The 20,393-nt window shown below is 43.8% G+C and overlaps 1 protein-coding gene across 1 annotated transcript in view; it reads right to left on the bottom strand.

Moving 5' to 3' along the window:
- Positions 1–20,393, bottom strand: part of LOC128422290 (sucrase-isomaltase, intestinal-like) — a 96,792-nt gene that overhangs the window by 13,277 nt on the left and 63,122 nt on the right. Inside the window, exons 13-18 of the mRNA XM_053406131.1 lie at positions 19,838–19,955; positions 12,580–12,748; positions 10,288–10,404; positions 8,137–8,285; positions 2,192–2,280; positions 638–690 (exon numbers count right to left, since the gene is read on the bottom strand). Of these exons, the coding sequence (XP_053262106.1) occupies positions 638–690; positions 2,192–2,280; positions 8,137–8,285; positions 10,288–10,404; positions 12,580–12,748; positions 19,838–19,955 (695 nt within the window). The remainder of the gene's footprint in view (positions 1–637; positions 691–2,191; positions 2,281–8,136; positions 8,286–10,287; positions 10,405–12,579; positions 12,749–19,837; positions 19,956–20,393) is intronic.

Here is a 20,393-nt window from a genome sequence, read left to right as displayed (position 1 = left end):
GTTCACCTGGTCCAGCACTGTATCTTCAACAATGGCCAAGCAGATGTTCTTGAGGAACTCATAAACAAAGCAAGAGGGAGATGTCCATCTCTTGCTTCTTATCCTCAACAGCTGGTAAACATTCCTAGGCACTTATAGGATGCATTTAGCTAGTAGGTTTGGGTAGATCTTTCCTCTGTAAATTAAATGTATTCTTAAAGCCATCTAGATAGCTTTTGTCTCAACTAGCTTGTGATTATGAATTTAAGCATGTGTTTGTTTTGTCTAAAGTAGTATTTTCTATTTTCAGTCCTGAGCCTATTGCCAAGGCTGTGTGGGGTATATTACACACAAGAGTATAGAAAGACACATCTTTATATATAAAATGCAAAATGGGAAAATCAATGCATAAAGTGGAAGAAAACATTGCTCAGCGGAGTCGCAATTCCATAGGCTCCTTGAAATTTCAACATTTTTAGATTTAGTTCAGCACAGAACAAAGATGGACTCTATGATGATTTTGAAAATGGAAATTAGTAAGTTTAGTAAAGGGCACATGAAGAAAAACAATGGAAATGCCAGCTGACTGGAGATCAGTGAAATTTTATGCAAGACACTCGATGATATATAACATAATGTAATCTTTACAAATACATACCGTATAGTAATCAAACCAGGGTGCTTCTGGGAAATATACGTCTACTGATCTTGCTCCCTGTAACCAACAAGAAAGAGTTAGATCAGCTTTATACATTTCTGCTATATCAGTGTTGATATCCTCAGTTTTGGTTTGATATTTCTACAGATACAACTATACCACTGGTAAACAAATTGTGATGCTATCCAGTCAAATTTCAAAAGTGCAATAACGACCATCTTCAGAACTTAGGTTTTTTGTTTCGGCTTCACTACAATCACAACTGTGGCTTGATTTAATTAGTGTAAGATGGCCACAAGCTGGAGGAGGAAGTGGTTCACTTGCTCTCGCCTGTGTTTCAGTGCCACCATTGCAGGCACCACCAAAGCTAGGACACAGTACTGCAGTTACCATAACTTAAAAGGTAAAGGTAAAGGGACCCCTGACCATTAGGTCCAGTTGTGGCTGACTCTGGGGTTGCAGCGCTCATCTCGCTTTATTGGCCGAGGGAGCCGGCGTACAGCTTCCGGGTCATGTGGCCAGCATGACTAAGCCGCCTCTGGCGAACCAGAGCAACGGAAGGAAACACCGTTTACCTTCCCACCGGAGCGGTACCTATTTATCTACTTGCACTTTGACGTGCTTTCGAACTGCTAGGTTGGCAGGAGCAGGGACCGAGCAACGGGAGCTCACCCCGTCACAGGGATTCGAACCACCGACCTTCTGATCGGCAAGTCCTAGGCTCTGTGGTTTAACCCACAGCGCCACCCACGTCTCCAAGTTACATGGCACTAATGACCAAAAGGGTTTCACCTAGCTTTGTGCAGCTAATGATTCAGGCATGGCTCCTCAGTCTAAGCAACGCATTGCTCAGCACAGACTGAGCAAAGAAGACTGCCTGTTGCTACCTTCCCGCTCCTTGGCTCCAGCTGCCAACCCTGACAATTAGGCATCTGCATTTTAAGCAAGGCAGATTTATGATCTAATTTTTTGGCCTGCTGTACAAGGGTAGAAAGGCTCGTTGTGCCAGTACAATGAGTTCATTACTGTGCTCTGTACACACTGCGGCACTCTGAAGGTAATAGATTTATATACATAGAATAACTGATGCATGAATCAGTATTCGTGGTGGTTTAAAACCTTTTCTCAGTGCCTGGCCGGATGTTACAGATTTTTTTATTTTTTTAAAAAAATAGTATCAAAATATTTCAATCTGCTTTACAACTATCTTTTCCCATCTCTTTCCTCCTTTTGCTAATTTCTAGCAATTTGTTTTACTATGAGTGCAAACACACATCTCTGAAGGGAGGCAAGAGATGCAGGAAAATTTGGGAGCAGCTGGGTGAGAGCTAGTATTCACTGCTTCAGTTTTACTTGGATCCAATCTCTTCCGAAAATTGACTAGGATCAATTTATAATGACTATCTCTGAGATTCAATCATTTTCTATAATTGGCTGTGATCATGCAGCAGCAGCAAGGGCATGAGCAAACAGAAGTTCATCCTGTTTCTGTTGAAAACTATGAATGATATTGCCCATCTTCACTTCCTCCCAGTACCATTGTGTTGCCAGCACTTGCCTCTTGAAGAACTGGAGCAATCATAAACGCAGATCCCCAAAGAAAAGCTGTGTCTATTTCATGGGTCTGAGGGTCAGCTGGAAACCTAGAACAAGAATTGTATAATTTGCTCAATATGTGGAAACTTATATTGTTCTACATGTTTGGATGCTCCCCTGCGTCTGCAGAATGTTTCTATCGGCTTGCAAAGGCTCCCTGTCTAAATTTGCCAAAAGGATGGAGCTACCAACATCCGTATTAGAAATAATAATTCATAATAAATGCAGGTGTAAAAGTTCCAAATTGTCCTTAATTTATACCCTGGCAGAGAGCTCCTGCCCTATACAGTGGTATCTTGGTTTGCATACGTTTTGGATTACAAACACATCAACCCCGGAAGTGCATGTCCTGGTTTGCAACATTTTTTTTGGATTACAACCCATTTTTTCTGGATTCCGAACAAATTTTGGGGGGGAGGCCCCATTGGCAAAAGCATGCCTTGGGTTACAACCTGTTTTGGTTTACAAATGGACCTCCGGAACAGATTGTGGTTGTAAACCAAGGTACCACTGTACAGTACATACCCTCCAACATTCCAGAACATGTCAAACGTGTATTTTCAAAGCTTGTGTATCCTTGCTGTCTCCGACAGCTGCGTCCACCTTAAGAATAACTCATGATTAACCAATATGTGTGTTCCTTGTGATAAAGTCTAATCTTAAACACACATGCACATACAGAGATGTTCTGACTCTAACCAGTTTTGCTGAATCATTAGGACCCAAACATAACATAACCTTATGTTATTTTATATTATGATATATTTCTTGTGAAAATTGGGGGTGTTCCTTATCACCACGACTTAATTTTTTGACATTGCGCCTTCAGGGCAAAGCAGTTACTTTAGTTTCACTTTCCTTCCTGTTGTTTGTATTTGATAGTGAAGCCTACGGAGGTCCCATCTAGCCTGTTTGACTGGCTGGATGTGGAATTATGGTACTTTTGTACCCAGTTATGCCCTTCTTTTCAGTTATTCTGTATGTGGTATGCCAAAGTAATATTAACCCTTGTCAAATGCATCAGAGCCTATGTTTTTGTCATTCTTTTTTAGGCTTTCCCTTCAATATTAACAAAACTTTCTTCCAGACTGATATTTGCATATCCAACATTCAGTAAATTGTATTGTGCTGACAGGATAAATGAAATTGCTCTAAAACACTCAGCATGCTGGCAAGTGCAGTGCCAATTATAATTAATAAAATTACTTGCATTATTCCCCATGTGCTATATTAAACATTATCTTAAAATTCCATTCGGTAATCAGTACAACCTTCTGAGATTAAAACTTCAGAGATAATAAAAGATAGCTGAAACAGTTCTTCATACTTGAAGCCACTTTCCCCAATAATATTCAGCTCAGTGCTTTGATTACTTGGCAATAATACAAATTTCTCAAAGCCTTGCCTTGTCATGCAACTGCCTTGGTTCATGTTCAACAGCCTTTTTGTAGGCACCTCAGGCTTGGTTAGGTTGTTCTAGCTCAGCAGCTGCCGAACCACAGATTCCTTTATTTTAAGTTATTTCAATAAGATGAGTATTTATTTCTATAGACTAGGATTCAGTTTATTGTACATAGAATGTGAATGGCATAAGCCTCTGGGTCACACTGAAAATATCAATGGGATACAACATGGAACACAGTATAAACACGTCGTACTTTATTCTTCTTAATGCCAGGAAATGCCCCATGACTGCAAAGCATTCCTCCGCGAGGAAAAATTAAGAAGCCCCTGCCTATGTAAAGCTCCACAGCACTTCAGAGCTCCGCATTTCTGTTTTAATTTCCCCCACCTACACCCCTGCTGGTTACCAGTTTGTGTGCCGTGGAAGCCCATAGCTGGCAACCGTCCCTTATTTGGCGGGAAAGTCCCTTATCCCAGCGCTGTGTCCCACTGCTGTCCCTTATTGATGATGTCCCTTAAATTTCCCGGGTTTCAAAGGAAGCAGCTCCTCTCCCTCCCTCCCTGCCGGCCAGGGAGGAGGGAGGCTCCAACTGGGTTGCTTGGCTGCGTTGCTCACCCAATAAGGAGTCTAAGAACGACTGAGGGGGTGGAGTCTGCATGCTTTGTGCCGATCAAATCAGCCGCGTTGCCTAGGGACTCGCCTTTGCTCAGCACTTCCCAGTGGAGAGGTGACGGTGGTTTTCCTTGCTGCATCCCCTTTGCCGGGTTGCTGCGCTGTGGGAACCACTGCTTGAGGCTTCGTTTGGCTGCTGGTTGACTAAAACCCCTTATGTTGGCTGCTGGTCCCTTATTTTCAAATCTGTAAGTTGACAGCTATGGTGGAAGCCAAAGGTACAGCAATATAGGAAATGTTATGTTTCCTTCTTTGCATGCTTGGCATGCAAAAGGTTCCAGAGTCAGGTGGCGCAATGGGTCAGTGCACCTGCTGTTAACCAGGAGTTGGTGGTTCGAACCCACCCAGGGACAGCTGTGGGAAGGATTTATGCATTGCAGGGGGTTGGACTAGATGACCCTCAGGGTACCCTCCCACTCAACAATTCTACAATTCCACGATTCAGTTCCCAGCATCTCCAGGCAACGTTTGGCAATACTTCTGTCAAGGTCTATGGAAAGCCACTGCCAGTTTGTGTAGATATTTGTGGTTAAATGGTTTCACTGTGTATTGAAGTCAGCCTACCTATGTTCCAAAAAGGAAATACCAATCTGATATCATTGAAACAAAATAAAAAAAATCCTTCCAGTAGCACCTTAAAGGTAAAGGGTAAAGGGACCCCTGACCATTAGGTCCAGTTGTGGTCGACTCTGGGGTTGCGGCGCTCATCTCGCTTTACTGGCTGAGGGAGCCGGCGTACAGCTTCCGGGTCATGTGGCCAGCATGACTAAGCCGCTTCTGGCGAACCAGAGCAGCACACGGAAACGCTGTTTACCTTCCCGCCAGAGCAGTACCTATTTATCTACTTGCACTTTGACGTGCTTTCGAACTGCTAGGTTGGCAGGAGCAGGGACCGAGCAACGGGAACTCAGCCTGTCGCGGAGATTCGAACCGCCGACCTTCTGATCGGCATGTCCTAGGCTCTGTGGTTTAACCCACAGCGCCACCCGCGTCCCAGCTAATGCATGCACATGAAAGCTCATACCAATAACAAACTTAGTTGGTCTCTAAGGTGCTACTGGAAGGAATTTTTTTATTTTGTTTCGACTACAGCAGACCAACACGGCTACCTAACTGTAACTTATATCATTGACATAGATTTGGGGGCTTCTATACTGAGCTTTAGAAAGCTGTTCTCATTAGTATTCCATGGCATTGCTGCATGTCAGTGGCTGCCTGATGTTTTATTAGCAGGAGTCAAACACATGGGGTGCATATTTGCCTCTGAATCACAATCTCTCCCTCACCCAGAAATGAAATCAAACTCGGCAGTAATCTGAGCTGCATTGGCCTTTACAGCAACTGTGAGGAAGCTCAAGAGCAGCTTGTCATATGTGCAGACAGAGGGTTTGGAAAAGGGATGGTTGCGCCATTAATGTTCTGAAGAAAAAAGGAGCCCACAGGTATCTGAGCTATTCGTTTTTCTGAAGCAATTGACACTTTGTGAGGTCACAATGTACAAGGGTAAATATGCTCCCGGGCTTCCTTCAGGGCTTCCTCCTCTATTTAGCTGTGTGGCAAAACAAACTTCACAGAGACACCTCATGTTCTGCTCTTTGGATGGAAAAGAAACTGGGCTATTTCTCTCCCTTTCTCCTCAGTGAGGCAAGATGCATACGTTCATAATGTGATTTAAATGATAAAAGGAAAGGTGACTAAGAAACACTGCTCTTAATGCAAGCACAATGAGCATGATTAAATGGTTTCGATGCTGTCACAATATAAAAAGGAAACCATCTAATATAAAGAGGAAATCGATCAAACTCAGACCTGCATGTCTATGTCATGAGTCCCTTTAAAAACACAACCCAAATCATGCTTTCAAATAGTGTGCTGGCCCCAAAGCATTGGCAGGCTCCATGGGGTATCTGCATGGTATTATATACCATTTCAGGAGGTAAAAGAGGCACACCTAATTGTGGCACTAAAAAACTAGAACTACTAAGAGCAGGCCCTTTTTCTACCTGAGGTAAAAAAATCCAAGTTTCTAACCCCTTTAGCTTCCTCTGTCTCCCAACAAAACGGGCTTCTCTTAAAAGTAACCAAAATCTGCTCCCAGAGGCAGCCGTCTCATCTTTCCTCATCATACAGCTATTTCTGGTTTCCAGCAGACAGCTGCTTCGATGACACTAAGCAGGCACGGAAACCTGGCACAAAGTTGTCTCTCTGTGTAGACTGGCCGTTGTCATGTGCTACAAAATATTTCTTGTTGGCTGCTTGAAGCACGGAAGAGAAAAGTATGTGGTGGGGACTGGTTTGCATGAAAACTGCGGTGCATGAATGGCTCACTGTTTGGTGTACTCAACCTGTGGGCAGGGTATATAATTGCAGGAGGTCTTTCGACTGAAGGAGGGCTTACCAAAAGGTATTTAGAACATCCTATCAATCTAATGACTAGGACTAGCTAGAAACATTTTGCTGCCTGAGGCAGAGAAGATTGTGCCTCTTCATATTCCACATACAAAAGTCAACCAGACTAGCAGCTGAATCTTACTTTGATGCTAGCATCTTCTGCTGCACCTGAGGACAGAAGGCCAACTTAAGGGGCATTAGACAGATCATGTGGTACATACAGGTCTGTCTGCTTCTGCCCCTTCAGCATCTGCCACCTGAGGCAGCTTCATCCTACTGCCTCATGGTAGGGCCAGGCTTCTACATGATTTTTGCCTTTACACTATCCTTTTTAATTCCCGTCATCACACTCTGGGTGAAACTGAGCAATGCTGTCTTTGCTTTGTAACTGAATTTCGTTTGGAGACCCTCAAACAGTTTATCATTGACTTAGCCGCAAATCTTCCAAAGAATTCTGAATGGTAAGCAATAGACTTTTAAAATATGCCTGTAAATATTATATTTCCATTGTAACCTGGTGTTGTTGTTCCTGTGGAGAACACTTAGCTCTGTTTTCTTCTTCATCATCATTACGATCAACAAAATAATTGTGTGTTCAGACCTTTAAACCTCCCCCTTAAATAAATTCAGACAATACTCAAATTTTGGTTTGGTTTTTGGCAGAATTTAGGCCACAACTTTATTGATTGCAGCACGTGAGTGGCTGCATAGGCTCTGGTTTGACTAGCTCTCTGCACCATTGCAGGTAGCGCTGACCCAGGCACCAGCATAGGTCAGGCTAGGTTGAACACTCAGATAGGCGGAAAGCCAGGAACAGGCTATATCCACCACCCAGATGTCCCCCTGGACTCCGGCACGGGCACAACCCCCTCACAGGGTTGGCCAAACCATTGAGTCCCTGGTTTCCTTTAACAGAATACCCTTCCCATAGGGATGGTGAGAGCGTTCCGCCATCCCTATCACCTGAACCAGAGCCTATCTGCAACCTTACAAGTTGTGATGATTTGCGGCAGGCAAAACCCAAATGGCAACTGCCAATCAGCCAAGTGGGGAAAATTCCTGCCGTGCCCCTGTCCCAACGACAGACGACACACGAAGGCATAGCAAGGTCAAGCACACAAGCCCTAAAAATAGGGAGAGGTGGGCAGGTGTTCCGAATGCACACGCCGAAAGAGAAAGCTCTGGGTCATGTGCATAGGTATATATAGGTCCCTTGATCTGTTTGGACTGTGTCCCATTGGCCTGATTAAACCCTGCATCAAGGGACCTACCAATTGGGTGTTGTGGCTATCCAATCATACCCACCCACAACAAAGGGTTTGGTTGCCAGGTCGTGCCGCAACACGTGCCCTCTTTAAGGGAGGACCCATAGACCTAATAACATATCTTTGATTAAAAACCCATGACAAGGGGGAAAAATGAATGGGTAACTTACTCGTGCATTAAACCTCGGGCCACTGTATTTCCAAAGGCATGAGCTTCAAAGAATAGGGTGTACAAATATGGCAGGAGGGAGTATCGAATCTGCAGTGTTGATCGTGCAATTGTGGCAAATTCAAGCCCAAACACTCCAGGGTCTTGTTCCTGTGAAAAAGCAGGATTTCGGTTTGATTTGCATATATTTATATTTACGCATTCAAGCTTATTGGACCCCCTGCCCCATCCTGAAAGCTGAGGGAACAACAGGCTTTGGCATGTAAACCTATTAAAGACTTCTTTCATGAACTGCTTGGCTTTTAACTAAGCTAGGATTTCCCAAACTTGGGTCCCCAGCTGTTTTTTGGACTACAACTCCCATCATCCCTAGCTAGCAGGATCAGTGGTCAGGGGTGAGCTAATCTAATAACAATATATTTAAAAAATATGTTTTTGTGAAGGTCCTGGGAGCAGGGAGCAATGAGATGTTGTGGTACGGATCAGGGAGATCTAAGTCCCTGCTCATAAAGGGAGTACAGGATCAGGTTTAAGGTGCTGGTTTTAACCTTTAAAGCCCTATACGGCTTATGACCCTCGTACCTACGGGACCGCCTCTCCTGGTATGTCCCACAGAGGAACTTATGGTCTTCAAATAAAAACATCCTGAAGGTCCCAGGCCACAGAGAGGTTAGGGTGGCCTCAACTAGAGCCAGGGCTTTTTCGGCTGCGGCTCCAATCTGGTGGAACGCTCTGTCACAAGAGACTAGGGCCCTGCGGGATTTGACATCTTTCTGCAGGGCTAGCAAGACAGAGCTGTTCCACCAGGCCTTTGGTCAGGGCGCAGCCTGACTCCCTCCTTTGGCAATCTTTACAGAACTTAAGCTTATGGTTGCCATCAATTTGATTTTAATTAATTTTTATAATGAAATGTTTTTAGAATGTTGCACTATTTTATTGTTGTTAGCCGCCCTGAGCCCGGCTTCGGCTGGGGAGGGCAGGATATAAATAATTTTTTTTATTATTATTATATTATTATTATTATTATACGTGGAAGTTTGCTGGGTAACTTTGGGCCAACCACAACATCTCAACACAATTCATCTCATGATATAGAGGAGAGTTCAGATGCCCGCCCCCCCATTGGAACAATGCATGAAGGTTGCTAATGACTTCCCCCCTTCCCAGTTTGACCAGTTTTAATATGCATGTAGAATCCCTTCGTACACTATGTTTTTATTATTATTATGTTGTTTATGTTTATGTCTATGTTTATGTTTATGTATGCGACTGCTGCATATGTTGCTGGGAGCATGGCTGTTCTTTTCATCTCCTCACCCCTGAGGTACTTTCAATATCTGTTGGGGTCATCTGACACCCTGCCCCCCCATTAGCACCCCCCCCCCCACGTAAGGATTAAAGAAGGCAGAGAACCAATATTGTCCTAAGCATCTCAAAAGTAGAATGGGATAAAAGTGTTACAAATAAATGCGTCCCAAAAATGTTATTTAAAAGTTTATTGTTCAGGTAAAACCAAAGCATCCTCTTCCTTTTAATTACATTTGCAAAGAAAGCAAAACTCTGATCCTCTACATTTTATGTTTCAGACTGGTGGTCTCCGAGGCAGTTGACCGACATTATGCTGTTCTCTGAATCAGCTGGTTTCCAGAGACATCATTTTAATGTCCCCCCCTTATTCTGTCAACACTGCTTATTTACAGTAGCTGGGTCAATAGACATTCAATGGGCGCTGGTTTGTTCACAACAGCAGCAGTGCTTGACAAGCTTTCATAAGACCCTGATGTGACCAGATAGTAAATTACCTCAGCCTTGGCCCTGTATTTCTTTTACACAAACCGGAGCCAAAATGATTTCTTTTGAGTAGGAAAGGTGTTTGTTCCACAAGGCTAGTGACTTGGCTGATACTTTTGAAAACTTTTGTAAAAAGATTCAGAGGATTAATCAAACTGAGAAACCAAACGATCAAAGTTGCTCATAATTTAAAAATGTCTGTCCAGGCCAACCATCAGAATTGCATGTCCTACAATACTGAATGTCAAAACAAATGAGGAGAACATTCCAAATTTGTATCAAGCCCAGAAAAGTGAGCATTTCTCATATATATATATATTTAATGTCCAAACTGCAATATTTCTAAGTGGCACCCATTTACCTTTTGACCAAATGCATTATGGTTTCTGGACAATGGATAGAATGCACCAAGCTGTGTCCAACGGAGGCAGAGTTCAAAAGTAGTATCATAGTAAAAGCCACAGATATCAGCACCCACCTGTGAAGACAGACAAAAAATCAGTGCTTCCTGCCATTCATGCTGTAAACTGGCCACAATTCATTTGGCTACCAGTTGCCTACTGCAAAAGGTACCGTATTTTTCGCCCCATAGGGCGCACCGCCCCATAGGACGCACCTAGGTTTTTTGGGGGGGAAATAAAGAAAAAAAATTTCCCCCCCAGGCGCGGGGCTGGCGCGGGGGAAGCCCAAGCTTCCCCCGACCCCAGCCCCCAGAACAGCCTGCTATCTGCAAGGCTAGGGAGCCCGGCGCGAAGTCGCGCCGGTCTCCCCAGGCATGCAGAGAGGTGCGCGAAGCCCGGGTGCGCTCTTCAGTGCGTTCCAGGCTTCGGAATGCAGGCAGCTCCGCGCAGCCGTCGGGAGCCCAGCGCGACTTCGCACCGGGCTCCCGAGGGCTGCGCAGAGCTTCCTTTTTTTTAATAAGATATTTATTAGAGTTTTCCATTTTATACAAACAAAAAAAATTAAAAAGAAAAAATAATAAAAAAAACATAAAGTTCATAACTTATTTTTCAATAACATATTTCCCTGACCTCCTCATACCTCCCCTTCTTGTATTCCAGTTCAAATTGTTTATCCAGCAAATCCTTATCTCCCAACATTACAATTAAACCCCTTATTTTCTATCCATCTTCTTAAATTATTGTAGCTTAAACTCTTAGTTATATACAAAGAAAAAAGGGACCATTTTTTCATATTCTTGTGTGCCATTACAGCTAGAAACCACTTAATTTCAATCCAACATCACTCAACATTCATTAATAACGGCTCCCTCTTTTGGAATGAATGGGCCAGCAAAAGATCTTCTATGTAGATCAAGGTATGGATATTTCTGTGTACGTAGAACTTTGTTACGTTAAATGGTGTTTGATTGCTGAGCTTTGGATAATATATAAAGTTAAGTAGGGTGAATTAGCGCTTGTGGCTTGTGAAGGCCAATTGTTTTGTCAGAGACACTTCCTTGCGCAAACCACTGAGGCCACAATGCTCAAACTTCCTCTTCCAGATTATTCTCACGTATGCCAACAGACCCCTGCAGAAATTTGTAATTAAGTTTGTTTCCATGCAAGAAAAGTAGTTATCTAGCACTGAAATGTAAACTTATTTTAGTATACGCTACCCTAACTGGTAACAAAGTCTGTCCTTTTGCGAAGTATTCATTGAATCACCAGGGGAGTAGACACTCCTGTATGGTCTACTAACATGGAGGCTACTTGTTTGCCTCTCTTCCAGCCTTCAAAATCCTGCATAGTTTTTTGAAACTATGCAAGTATCTATCTTGCTTGGTTTCTGATCATAGCAGTCAACTTACAGATTTGAAAATAAGGGGCCAGCAGCCTCGGAAATAAGGGATCAGGAGCCAAAATGAGGGATTTTCAGAGCACAGGTATGTTCGACTTCTGAGCCCCTCCGAGCCAAAGGCAGAAAGCCCAGCCAGCAGCCAAACGAAGCCTCAAGTGCAGCAACCCGGCAAAGGGGATGCAGCAAGGAGAACCACCGTCACCTCTCCGCTGGGAAGCGCTGAGCAAAGGCGAGTCCCCAGGCAACGCGGCCGATTTGATTGGCACAAGGCATGCAAGCTCCACCCCCCAGTCATTCTTAGACTCCTTATTGGGTGAGCAATGCAGCCAAGCAACACAGTTGGAGCCTCCCTCCTCCCTGGCCAGCAGGGAGGGAGGGAGAGCAACTGCTTCCTTTGAAACCCAGGAAATTTAAGAGACATCATCAATAAGGGACAGCAGCGGGACACGGCGCTGGGATAAGGGACTTTCCCGCCAAATAAGGGACGGTTGACAGCTATGTTTCTGATTCACCTTCCCAATGAAATCTCCCAAGCCCCATGGCATTCCAGAGGGATATTCAGGAGAAGTGGGGAAGGGCTGTAGGACTGCTACAGGATATTGGGAATGGAAAAATGGCCTCTTTGTGGTCATGCTTTTGTGGATCCATCCCATTTTATAATATACCTTATGGACTTAAACCCTTGATGCCTACAAGTGCAGCATTTGAACCATGCCACAACATCACCACCACCCCCTGAATTGACACTTTATATTCCTTTGCTTCTGTTGTTATTGCCAACTTTTGTGGCCATTTTGAAATGGTACAACATTGTACGCAAATGTTTGCCCTATGTGCCTTCAAAACCACTTACTTGTGGAATTCCAAAAAGATTAAACTCCAAAATTCCAATTATGGATGTGTGCATATCTTCCCAAAGAGCATGGTTGTCCCCTAGCCAGTGGGCTGTATATTTCCCGTTTCCAACAAATGTAGAGCGACTCAACACAAATGGCCTCTTTCCTGTGGCTTCCTTGATGGCCCTGAGAATGAAAAATGCACCCACATCAGCAAAGCCCTGGGAATTCATTTTCCTTTAGCTTGGAAGTCAAAAATAAATCCAGAGCACAGGCAAAACTTCAAATGCAACTTTGAAATGTCCGCAGCTATTTCTAATGTAATCCTTATTTGACGTTGGATTTCCTATCTTGGCGCGACATAGTAATTTCTCGATAAAGGCTTCTTTCCCAGATGAATGCTTCCCTTCTCTTTTGAACTTCAAAGAGTATATAGTATCTCACAGTTGCAAAAAAAAGATCAAGTAATTTAGGGGCTACTGCTTGCTGAACAAGAAAACAAACTGGCCAACCCTCTCTATGCATTGAAATGTGCTTTCGCTTTTAGATGTCATGTTATTTAACAGAATATCCTGTATTAATAACTAACAAAGGAGTTTTCAGAATGTAGAAGATTGCAGAAACCCAACTTCTATTGAATTTCCAGGAGGATTTGGGCAGCTGGTTGCTTCAAGCTTTTTAAAACTGCCAGCTAGTGAGCATCAGTCATTTATATCCATGATTAGATTCATTCTACTCCAGTGGAGTCTATTCACGAGCTCTTGCATCTACATAACCAAACTGGAACTTGTATAAAATATTGTGGCAGCACAGCTTTCAGGCAGGAGACGACATCCTAACTATATTATACACTTGGACACCTTGTGAATGGATTGAATTTAACCCTGACGTTGTTAGTACTGCCAGAAAGGCTTTCCACTTCCCATCTCTTGTTGCCCCAACAATGGAGACTAGCTAGCTCCCAAGTCCTGACATTCACAGCGATGTATCGCACCAGCTTGCTACATATGTCAGGTTTCATTCAGGTTTCATTCTTACTGACTCTAACTGCCTCTAATCCTGACTGGATCACGCTCCCGCTTACAGCCAAGCCTTTCAACCAAGTGTTTACTCAATGGATCCATGTGGAGGTTGGCACCTTCTGAAATCACCACAGTAAACACTGCTTGCAGTTCAACCTACCACTACCATGCCAGCAAAGAACTTCCAATGGTGGGTTTAATTAACGGTAAACATGGCTGGAGGTTAGATTGTGAAGTAACTGCACCAGCTGCTTGAACAGATGTGGATCAGTGATTAACACTGATGCATGTTTTTCTCTACTGATTTAAATGTATTGCTTACCTGATATCGGAAGCAGAATTTTGTGTGAACTTAAGAACAAGATGGGGAACTTGTGGTCCTCCAGGTGTTGTGGGGCTACAGTGCCCTGAGTTGGCTATGCTGGTTGGGGCAAATGGGAGTTGTAGTTCCTTTAAAGGTAAAGGGTAAAGGGAACCCTGACCATTAGGTCCAGTCGTGGCCGACTCTGGGGTTGCGGCGCTCATCTCGCTTTATTGGCTGAGGGAGCTGGCGTACAGCTTCCGGGTCATGTCGCCAGCATGACTAAGTCGCTTCTGGCGAACCAGAGCAGCGCACGGAAACACCGTTTACCTTCCCGCCAGAGTGGTACCTATTTATCTACTTGCACTTTGATGTGCTTTCAAACTGCTAGGTTGGCAGGTGCAGGGACTGAGCAACGGGAGCTCACCCCGTCGCGGGGATTCGAACCGCCGACCTTCTGATCGGCAAGTCCTAGGCTCTGTGGTTTAACCCACAGCGCCACCCACGTCCTCTGTAGTTCCCTTATCCCTATTCAATTTCAACATCCTGCTTCCAACAGGTCAACCAAATGCCAACAATGCAATCGCTCCCCAGCAAGTGGCTCTCAGGGAACTACAGTGGTACCTCGGTTTACATATGCTTCAGGTTACAGACGCTTCAGGTTACAGACTCCGCTAACCCAGAAATATTACCTCGGGTTAAGAACGTTGCTTCAGGATGAGAGCAGAAATCATGCTCCAGCGGCGCGGTGGCAGCAGGAGGCCCCATTAGCTAAAGTGGTGCTTCAGGTTAAGAACAGTTTCAGGTTAAGAATGGACCTCTGGAACGAATTAAGTTCTTAACCCGAGGTACCACTGTACTGCCTCTTACCTTGGAATCTGCATATAGCTATCATAAGCAGCTATTGATAGAACTCTCCTCCATGTATACATGGCTGTGCAACACACTATGACTTTAATTTTAGGCACATTCTTGCTCTCAAAGAATTCTTGGCAATGTGTTTCAAATGTGCTTTAAATGTATATTGTATCTACACAGCCTTAGTCTTAACAAAAAAGGTAAAAATGGTAAAAGACCTCTAGATCCAGACCTCTAGTCCAGTCAAAGGTGATTAAGGGGTTGTGGCACTCATTTCACTTTCAGGCTGAGTGAGCCGGCGTTTGTCCACAGACAGCTTTCCGGGTCATGTGGCCAGCATGACTAAACCGCTTCGGGTGCAATGGGACACTGTGACGGAAGCCAGAGCACATGGAAGCACCATTTACCTTCCTGCCACAGCAGTACCTATTTATCTACTTGCACTGGCGTGCTTTTGAACTGCTAGGTTGGCAGGCACTGGGACAGAGCAATGGGAGCTCACTCCATTGCGGGGATTCGAATCGCTGACCTTCCAATCGGCAAGCCCAAGAGGCTCAGTGGTTTAGACCACAACGTCACCCACGTCCCTTCTTAACAAAAGCCATCTAAGAGAGTGGCTATCGCCACATCTTTTGCCGTTTCCCAAAATTGCAACATGGAAAAGATTTACACATGATATATCTTGATCATTATTCAAAACACGTGAGCACTCTGTGCTTCCCAACAGTGCCTTATTGCCTGGAAGCAGGTACTGATCAGTAATTAATAATAATTAAACAGGACCAAGGGGAAAGAAGGCGCAGTGTTGTTAATGTCATGTTGACTCCACAATGATCCTTTGTGGGTTTGGGGAGCATGAAATCAGTGCAGCTGGGGCAAGTGACCAGCTGCACGAAAGAGAAAGACTCTTTTACATTTAATACTTGTATGGAAGAAGGAATTTTGGTCGGTGCAGCAAGTCACCCGATAAGGTGAGAAATGCGGTGCCTGCCAAAATCCCTCCTCCTAGCCAAAGGATGAAAGCTGGAGAGCATGGATTCTGCACACAAATTTGGGGAACACTGATGTTGCACATGAGTTTTGACAAAGCATGTTCTCTTTCATAGAGAGCACGTGTTGCGGTGGGGTCTGACTGGCCACCCCTCTGTTGCTGGGCGGGTTAGTATGGATGACCATCTGCAGTGATTGGGTGGTTGGGTTACTGGGCAATTTTTGGTGTTACCATTTAGGGGGATGGACCAAAGGTTATAAAATCAAGTCATGCAGCACTGACTGGGTTCTTTTGCTGCGTGCATCGGATCACCTGCCCACCCTCACTAATCTAGGGCCATTGCGTTGACCTTGCTATGCCTGTCATGGGGTCGTCTGCCATTGGGGCAGGGGCCTGGTAGGAATTTTGTCCATTTGGCTGATTGGCTGGTGCCATTTTGTTTTTGCCTACTGCGTAGCAAATCGTCACAACTTGTAAGGTTGTGGTTAGGCATTGGTTAAAAAATTGGTTGATGGAGGGGTAAGAATTGGCAGTGCCTGCCCCTCCAATGCTGCTGCGGAAAGGGAATTTCGTTAAAGGAATCCAGGGGCTTGCCATTCTTTCATCCGTACCCCTGAATGGGGGCTTAGGGTCGCGCAAGCCCCTGGGAGCATGCGGGGGGGGGGATGAGGGTCTGGTGTCCGGCTCCATGCTCTCCCCAATATTGTTTTCCCTCACGGGCTTTCACTGGAATCCGGAAGTCAGTTCTGTCCCTAGGCGTGGGGACAGATAGTCATAGCCAATGCCTAAGCAACCACTCACATTTATGTATTTTAATAAAGTTGTGGCCAAAATTATGCCAAAAACCTTAAACAAAAATTATGTGTGAATTGTGAATTATTTAGGGGTGGCTTGGGGGACCTCGGCACACAACTGTCCCAACATTAAGGAGCGAGTGTGGTACAAAGTGTAGAGGCTTAATGCCAGGAACCTAGGTTTCAGGTCATTGCACTGAGTAGTATTGTCAAGTTACTTGGATCTTGGCATCAGAAGTTAATGTGTCACTGACTCTTTCCATTGGATCCAGTTCCTTGAAATGCTACTAGAGGGGGCAAGGGAGGAGTCATGTACTATTGCTGATAACCTATTAATCTTGTATTTAAACTAGATTCTTAGACACTCTGAAGGGGGCAGGAGAATAATAATGATTAGACTTGGTCTTGCCACAGAATAAGGTATCTGCATATGTATTCCAGTTTCATGTGTATATTCTGTGTATAATATATACCGTATTTTTCCATGTATAAGACGCCCTCATGTATAAGACAACCCCTATTTTTTTAACCCAAAATTAAGAAAATGCACTATGCACTATCCGTGTATAAGACGACCCCTTATTTTAAACTTCAAAAATTTAGGAAGAAATATAGTCTTATACACGGAAAAATACGGTGTGTAATGCATATATACATATATACTGTTTATATATACACCCACACCCATCCTTGTGGCAAATTTGTTTAAAGAATTTTACTTCCCACTTGGAACACATGCTGCCATATTCTATTACTGTACACCATTGGCTTCCACTTTTAGATTCATTTCTGAACACCTTTCTGTCTTCCAACCTTTTATTTGTTTAGCCAAATAAAGCATTTGCATATGAGTGCAACTGTTCTGCCCCCGCGGGGCAAGAGGACCACTGAGAGATGCTTTTGTATAGTATGTTTTGTGTGGAGCTGAAACGACATACACGCGAGAGAAGGTCAAAATTGACCTTTAGTTGCTGGCTTAGTTCTGTACAACAGACACAGCGGGTGTGCAGTTTAAATCAGACTTCCTCCTGGGAAGTAAAATGGTTGGTTACAAACCCCTGGGGAATAATTCAAAAGTGGAGCTGGGCTCATCCCCAGGAATCTTCTGATGCTATAAAGCCCTTAGTTAGCCATTATATGAAAAGAGGGGAGAGTCCTGATTTGGCTCTGAATGCTCTTTGTTAGAATGAACTCCAGTTGATTCCTACTCTATTCGTTATAGAGACTGCTCACCTATAGCCTCTTTTAAATCTCTCTGGGGTAGGTGGACGTTCGATAATAGGAACTGAAGAGTCATAGCGTAAGTCCCTCTGGGTTCATTCTTCTCATAATGCAGCTTAAAGTTACTTTATCCAGTTTCAATTTTGTATTGAAAACAGCATGATGCTTCTGTGCGGTTTCTCCTTTTTTCCAGACCTTAAAAGAGTCTAGTTTCCCTTTTTCAACCACTCTAGTTTCAGAGCAACAGGTGCTTTTAATCTATAGCAGCAACGAGCGTCCCCTGCTCTGCAAAAATGTGCTTGCTTGCTTGCTTGCTTTAAGGCTGGCCAGCAACCTGTGTTTCAATCCCACCTCTGTCATGGACTTATCATATGAAATTGGGAACGTTTGTATGGCACTTTGCTCAAAGAACATTTATTTATTCATTCATTTATTTATTTATTTAGTCAACTTCTGGACCACTTACTATTTATAAAAAATATTGCAATAAGTGGTGTAAAGGTAAAGGTAAAGGGACCCCTGACCATTAGGTCCAGTCGTGACCGACTCTGGGGTTGCGGCGCTCATCTCGCTTTATTGGCCGAAGGAGCCGGCGTTTGTCCGCAGACAGCTTCCGGGTCATGTGACCAGCATGACTAAGCCACTTCTGGCGAACCAGAGCAGTGCACGGACACGCCGTTTACCTTCCCGCCGGAGCGGTACCTATTTATCTACTTGCACTTTGACGTGCTTTCGAACTGCTAGGTTGGCAGGAACAGGGACCGAGCAAAGGGAGCTCACCCCGTCGTGGGGATTCGAACCACTGACCTTCTGATCAGCAAGTCCTAGGCTCTGTGGTTTAAGCGACAGCACCAGCCGCATCCCTTAATAAGTGGTTTACAGTAGCAATATTAGCAACAGACATTCTACTGCCTCATAAGGCCCAGGGTAAAATGGTAATTTAGACCAGCCTTTTCTAAGAAGGCTGAAACTTAAAAGTCCAAAATACAGGGAGGATCTTACGTTGCAGAAGCCTGATTTAGGCAATTTCTGGAGCTTTTTATAGCCTCAGTTGAGAACCAGCTCAAATTTGCAACCATGCAATCACTTCCTATGATTTTTTTTTTAACTTTTGCAGAAACTCATGGAGAAACACTTGCTTAACAGAGGTTTTCTTTTTCTTTTTTTAAGGTTGTAAGGTTTTCAAACTATTTTCCAGGGAACTGTAGTGTTCCGTGGAAGCTCATTAGCAGTTCCTGAGTGAAGCGATCTGTAATTGTAGATAAGATTTCCTAAAAACAGTTTGCTATCCACTATCGCATTTGCAACCTGGCTTTCCTCCAGGAAGCTCAGTGCGGTGTATGTGGTTCTTCCCATGGCTGACTGTTGAAACTTAACCTGGGTCCCCTCTGATACTATACTACACTGGCTGTCTACTGATCTTCCTCACAACTTCAGGTAGCCTCGGGTATGGGGTCCAGAGTGTACCCACAGTTAATGCAAGGCAATAGCTAGACCCTGCAATCTCCCAAATGAACTAAGGCAGGCAATACAATAAGTGCAAATGTGTGGAAGGAAGCCTTGATAGCAATTTTATAAAAATGGAGAGTATGGCTTAGAGCAGTGGTATGGTGTGTGTGGGTGTGGGTGTAAAACACTTTCCTTACTAGCCATTTTCTGAATTAATTTCCACCACACCACTGCTTCTCCCTCTCATCTTTTACTTTCATCCTTGAAAACATGCGCCTGAAATCCTTGGCGCTGACAGCACTTATCTAGCCAATTTGTGATAAATTCCCTCCTAACTACCACTACTGGAATAACTTTGGCAATAGTTTCAGCAAGAACATATGAAATTACTTTATACTGAAGTAAATTATACTGAAGTACATAAAGTACCCAGGCAGCCCATTTTATATGGACTGGGGGTGGTTTGCCCTGCTCTCAAGTCCATCCTCTGCATTTGCAACATGAGATCCTAAGTACAGCCCATTTCAAATTTCCAGGTGGTACCAATTCTTCCTGAACAAAAAAACTTAAATGAAAACTGTGTAACGTATCTTTTAAAAAATTTCAGAGCGTTTAGTGGAAGACATTCAGAGAACTTACTGGAACGTAGGTGGGGCTTCAGACCATCCAAAGAGAGAATGTGTGTCATAAAGATCTCCCAGAAAAGTTTTAGAATCTGGACACAGTGTGCTTTGAAACAGAGAAGAATCAGAAATTCCTGAAAGTGGAATACAAAATATTAAGAATTATTATTGAGTAACAAGTCCCAACACATTCACAGTCATTTTTTAAAAGTAAAGTTGATTCATAAGAAATAAACTTGAAAGTTTTTGTTGGGTTGCTTTATACATCCACCGATAATTACATTTATTCCCATGATTATTCCTGCCGTCTGGCTGTGGAACAATAAGGCATGCAGGATGTAGTTGTATCTAGAGTATAAACTAGGAATGTTCTTTTTGTTGTACACGAACTTGTCCCACAGTAATCACATAAATCACTATTTCCACAGACTGTCCAATTTTTTCAATACTATTCACTGTGGCAGAATTCATGGCTGAGAATATTATCAGAATAAAATTCCCAGCCATGAATTTGGCTCCCTTTCTCAAATAAAGGGAAGAGATTCCTCACTCACAGTTCACCACAACTAAGC

Source organism: Podarcis raffonei, chromosome 10 (assembly GCF_027172205.1).
Source record: "Podarcis raffonei isolate rPodRaf1 chromosome 10, rPodRaf1.pri, whole genome shotgun sequence".
In the NCBI taxonomy this organism is placed as follows: domain Eukaryota; kingdom Metazoa; phylum Chordata; class Lepidosauria; order Squamata; family Lacertidae; genus Podarcis; species Podarcis raffonei.
This window is presented reverse-complemented; position numbering and strand designations above follow the sequence as displayed.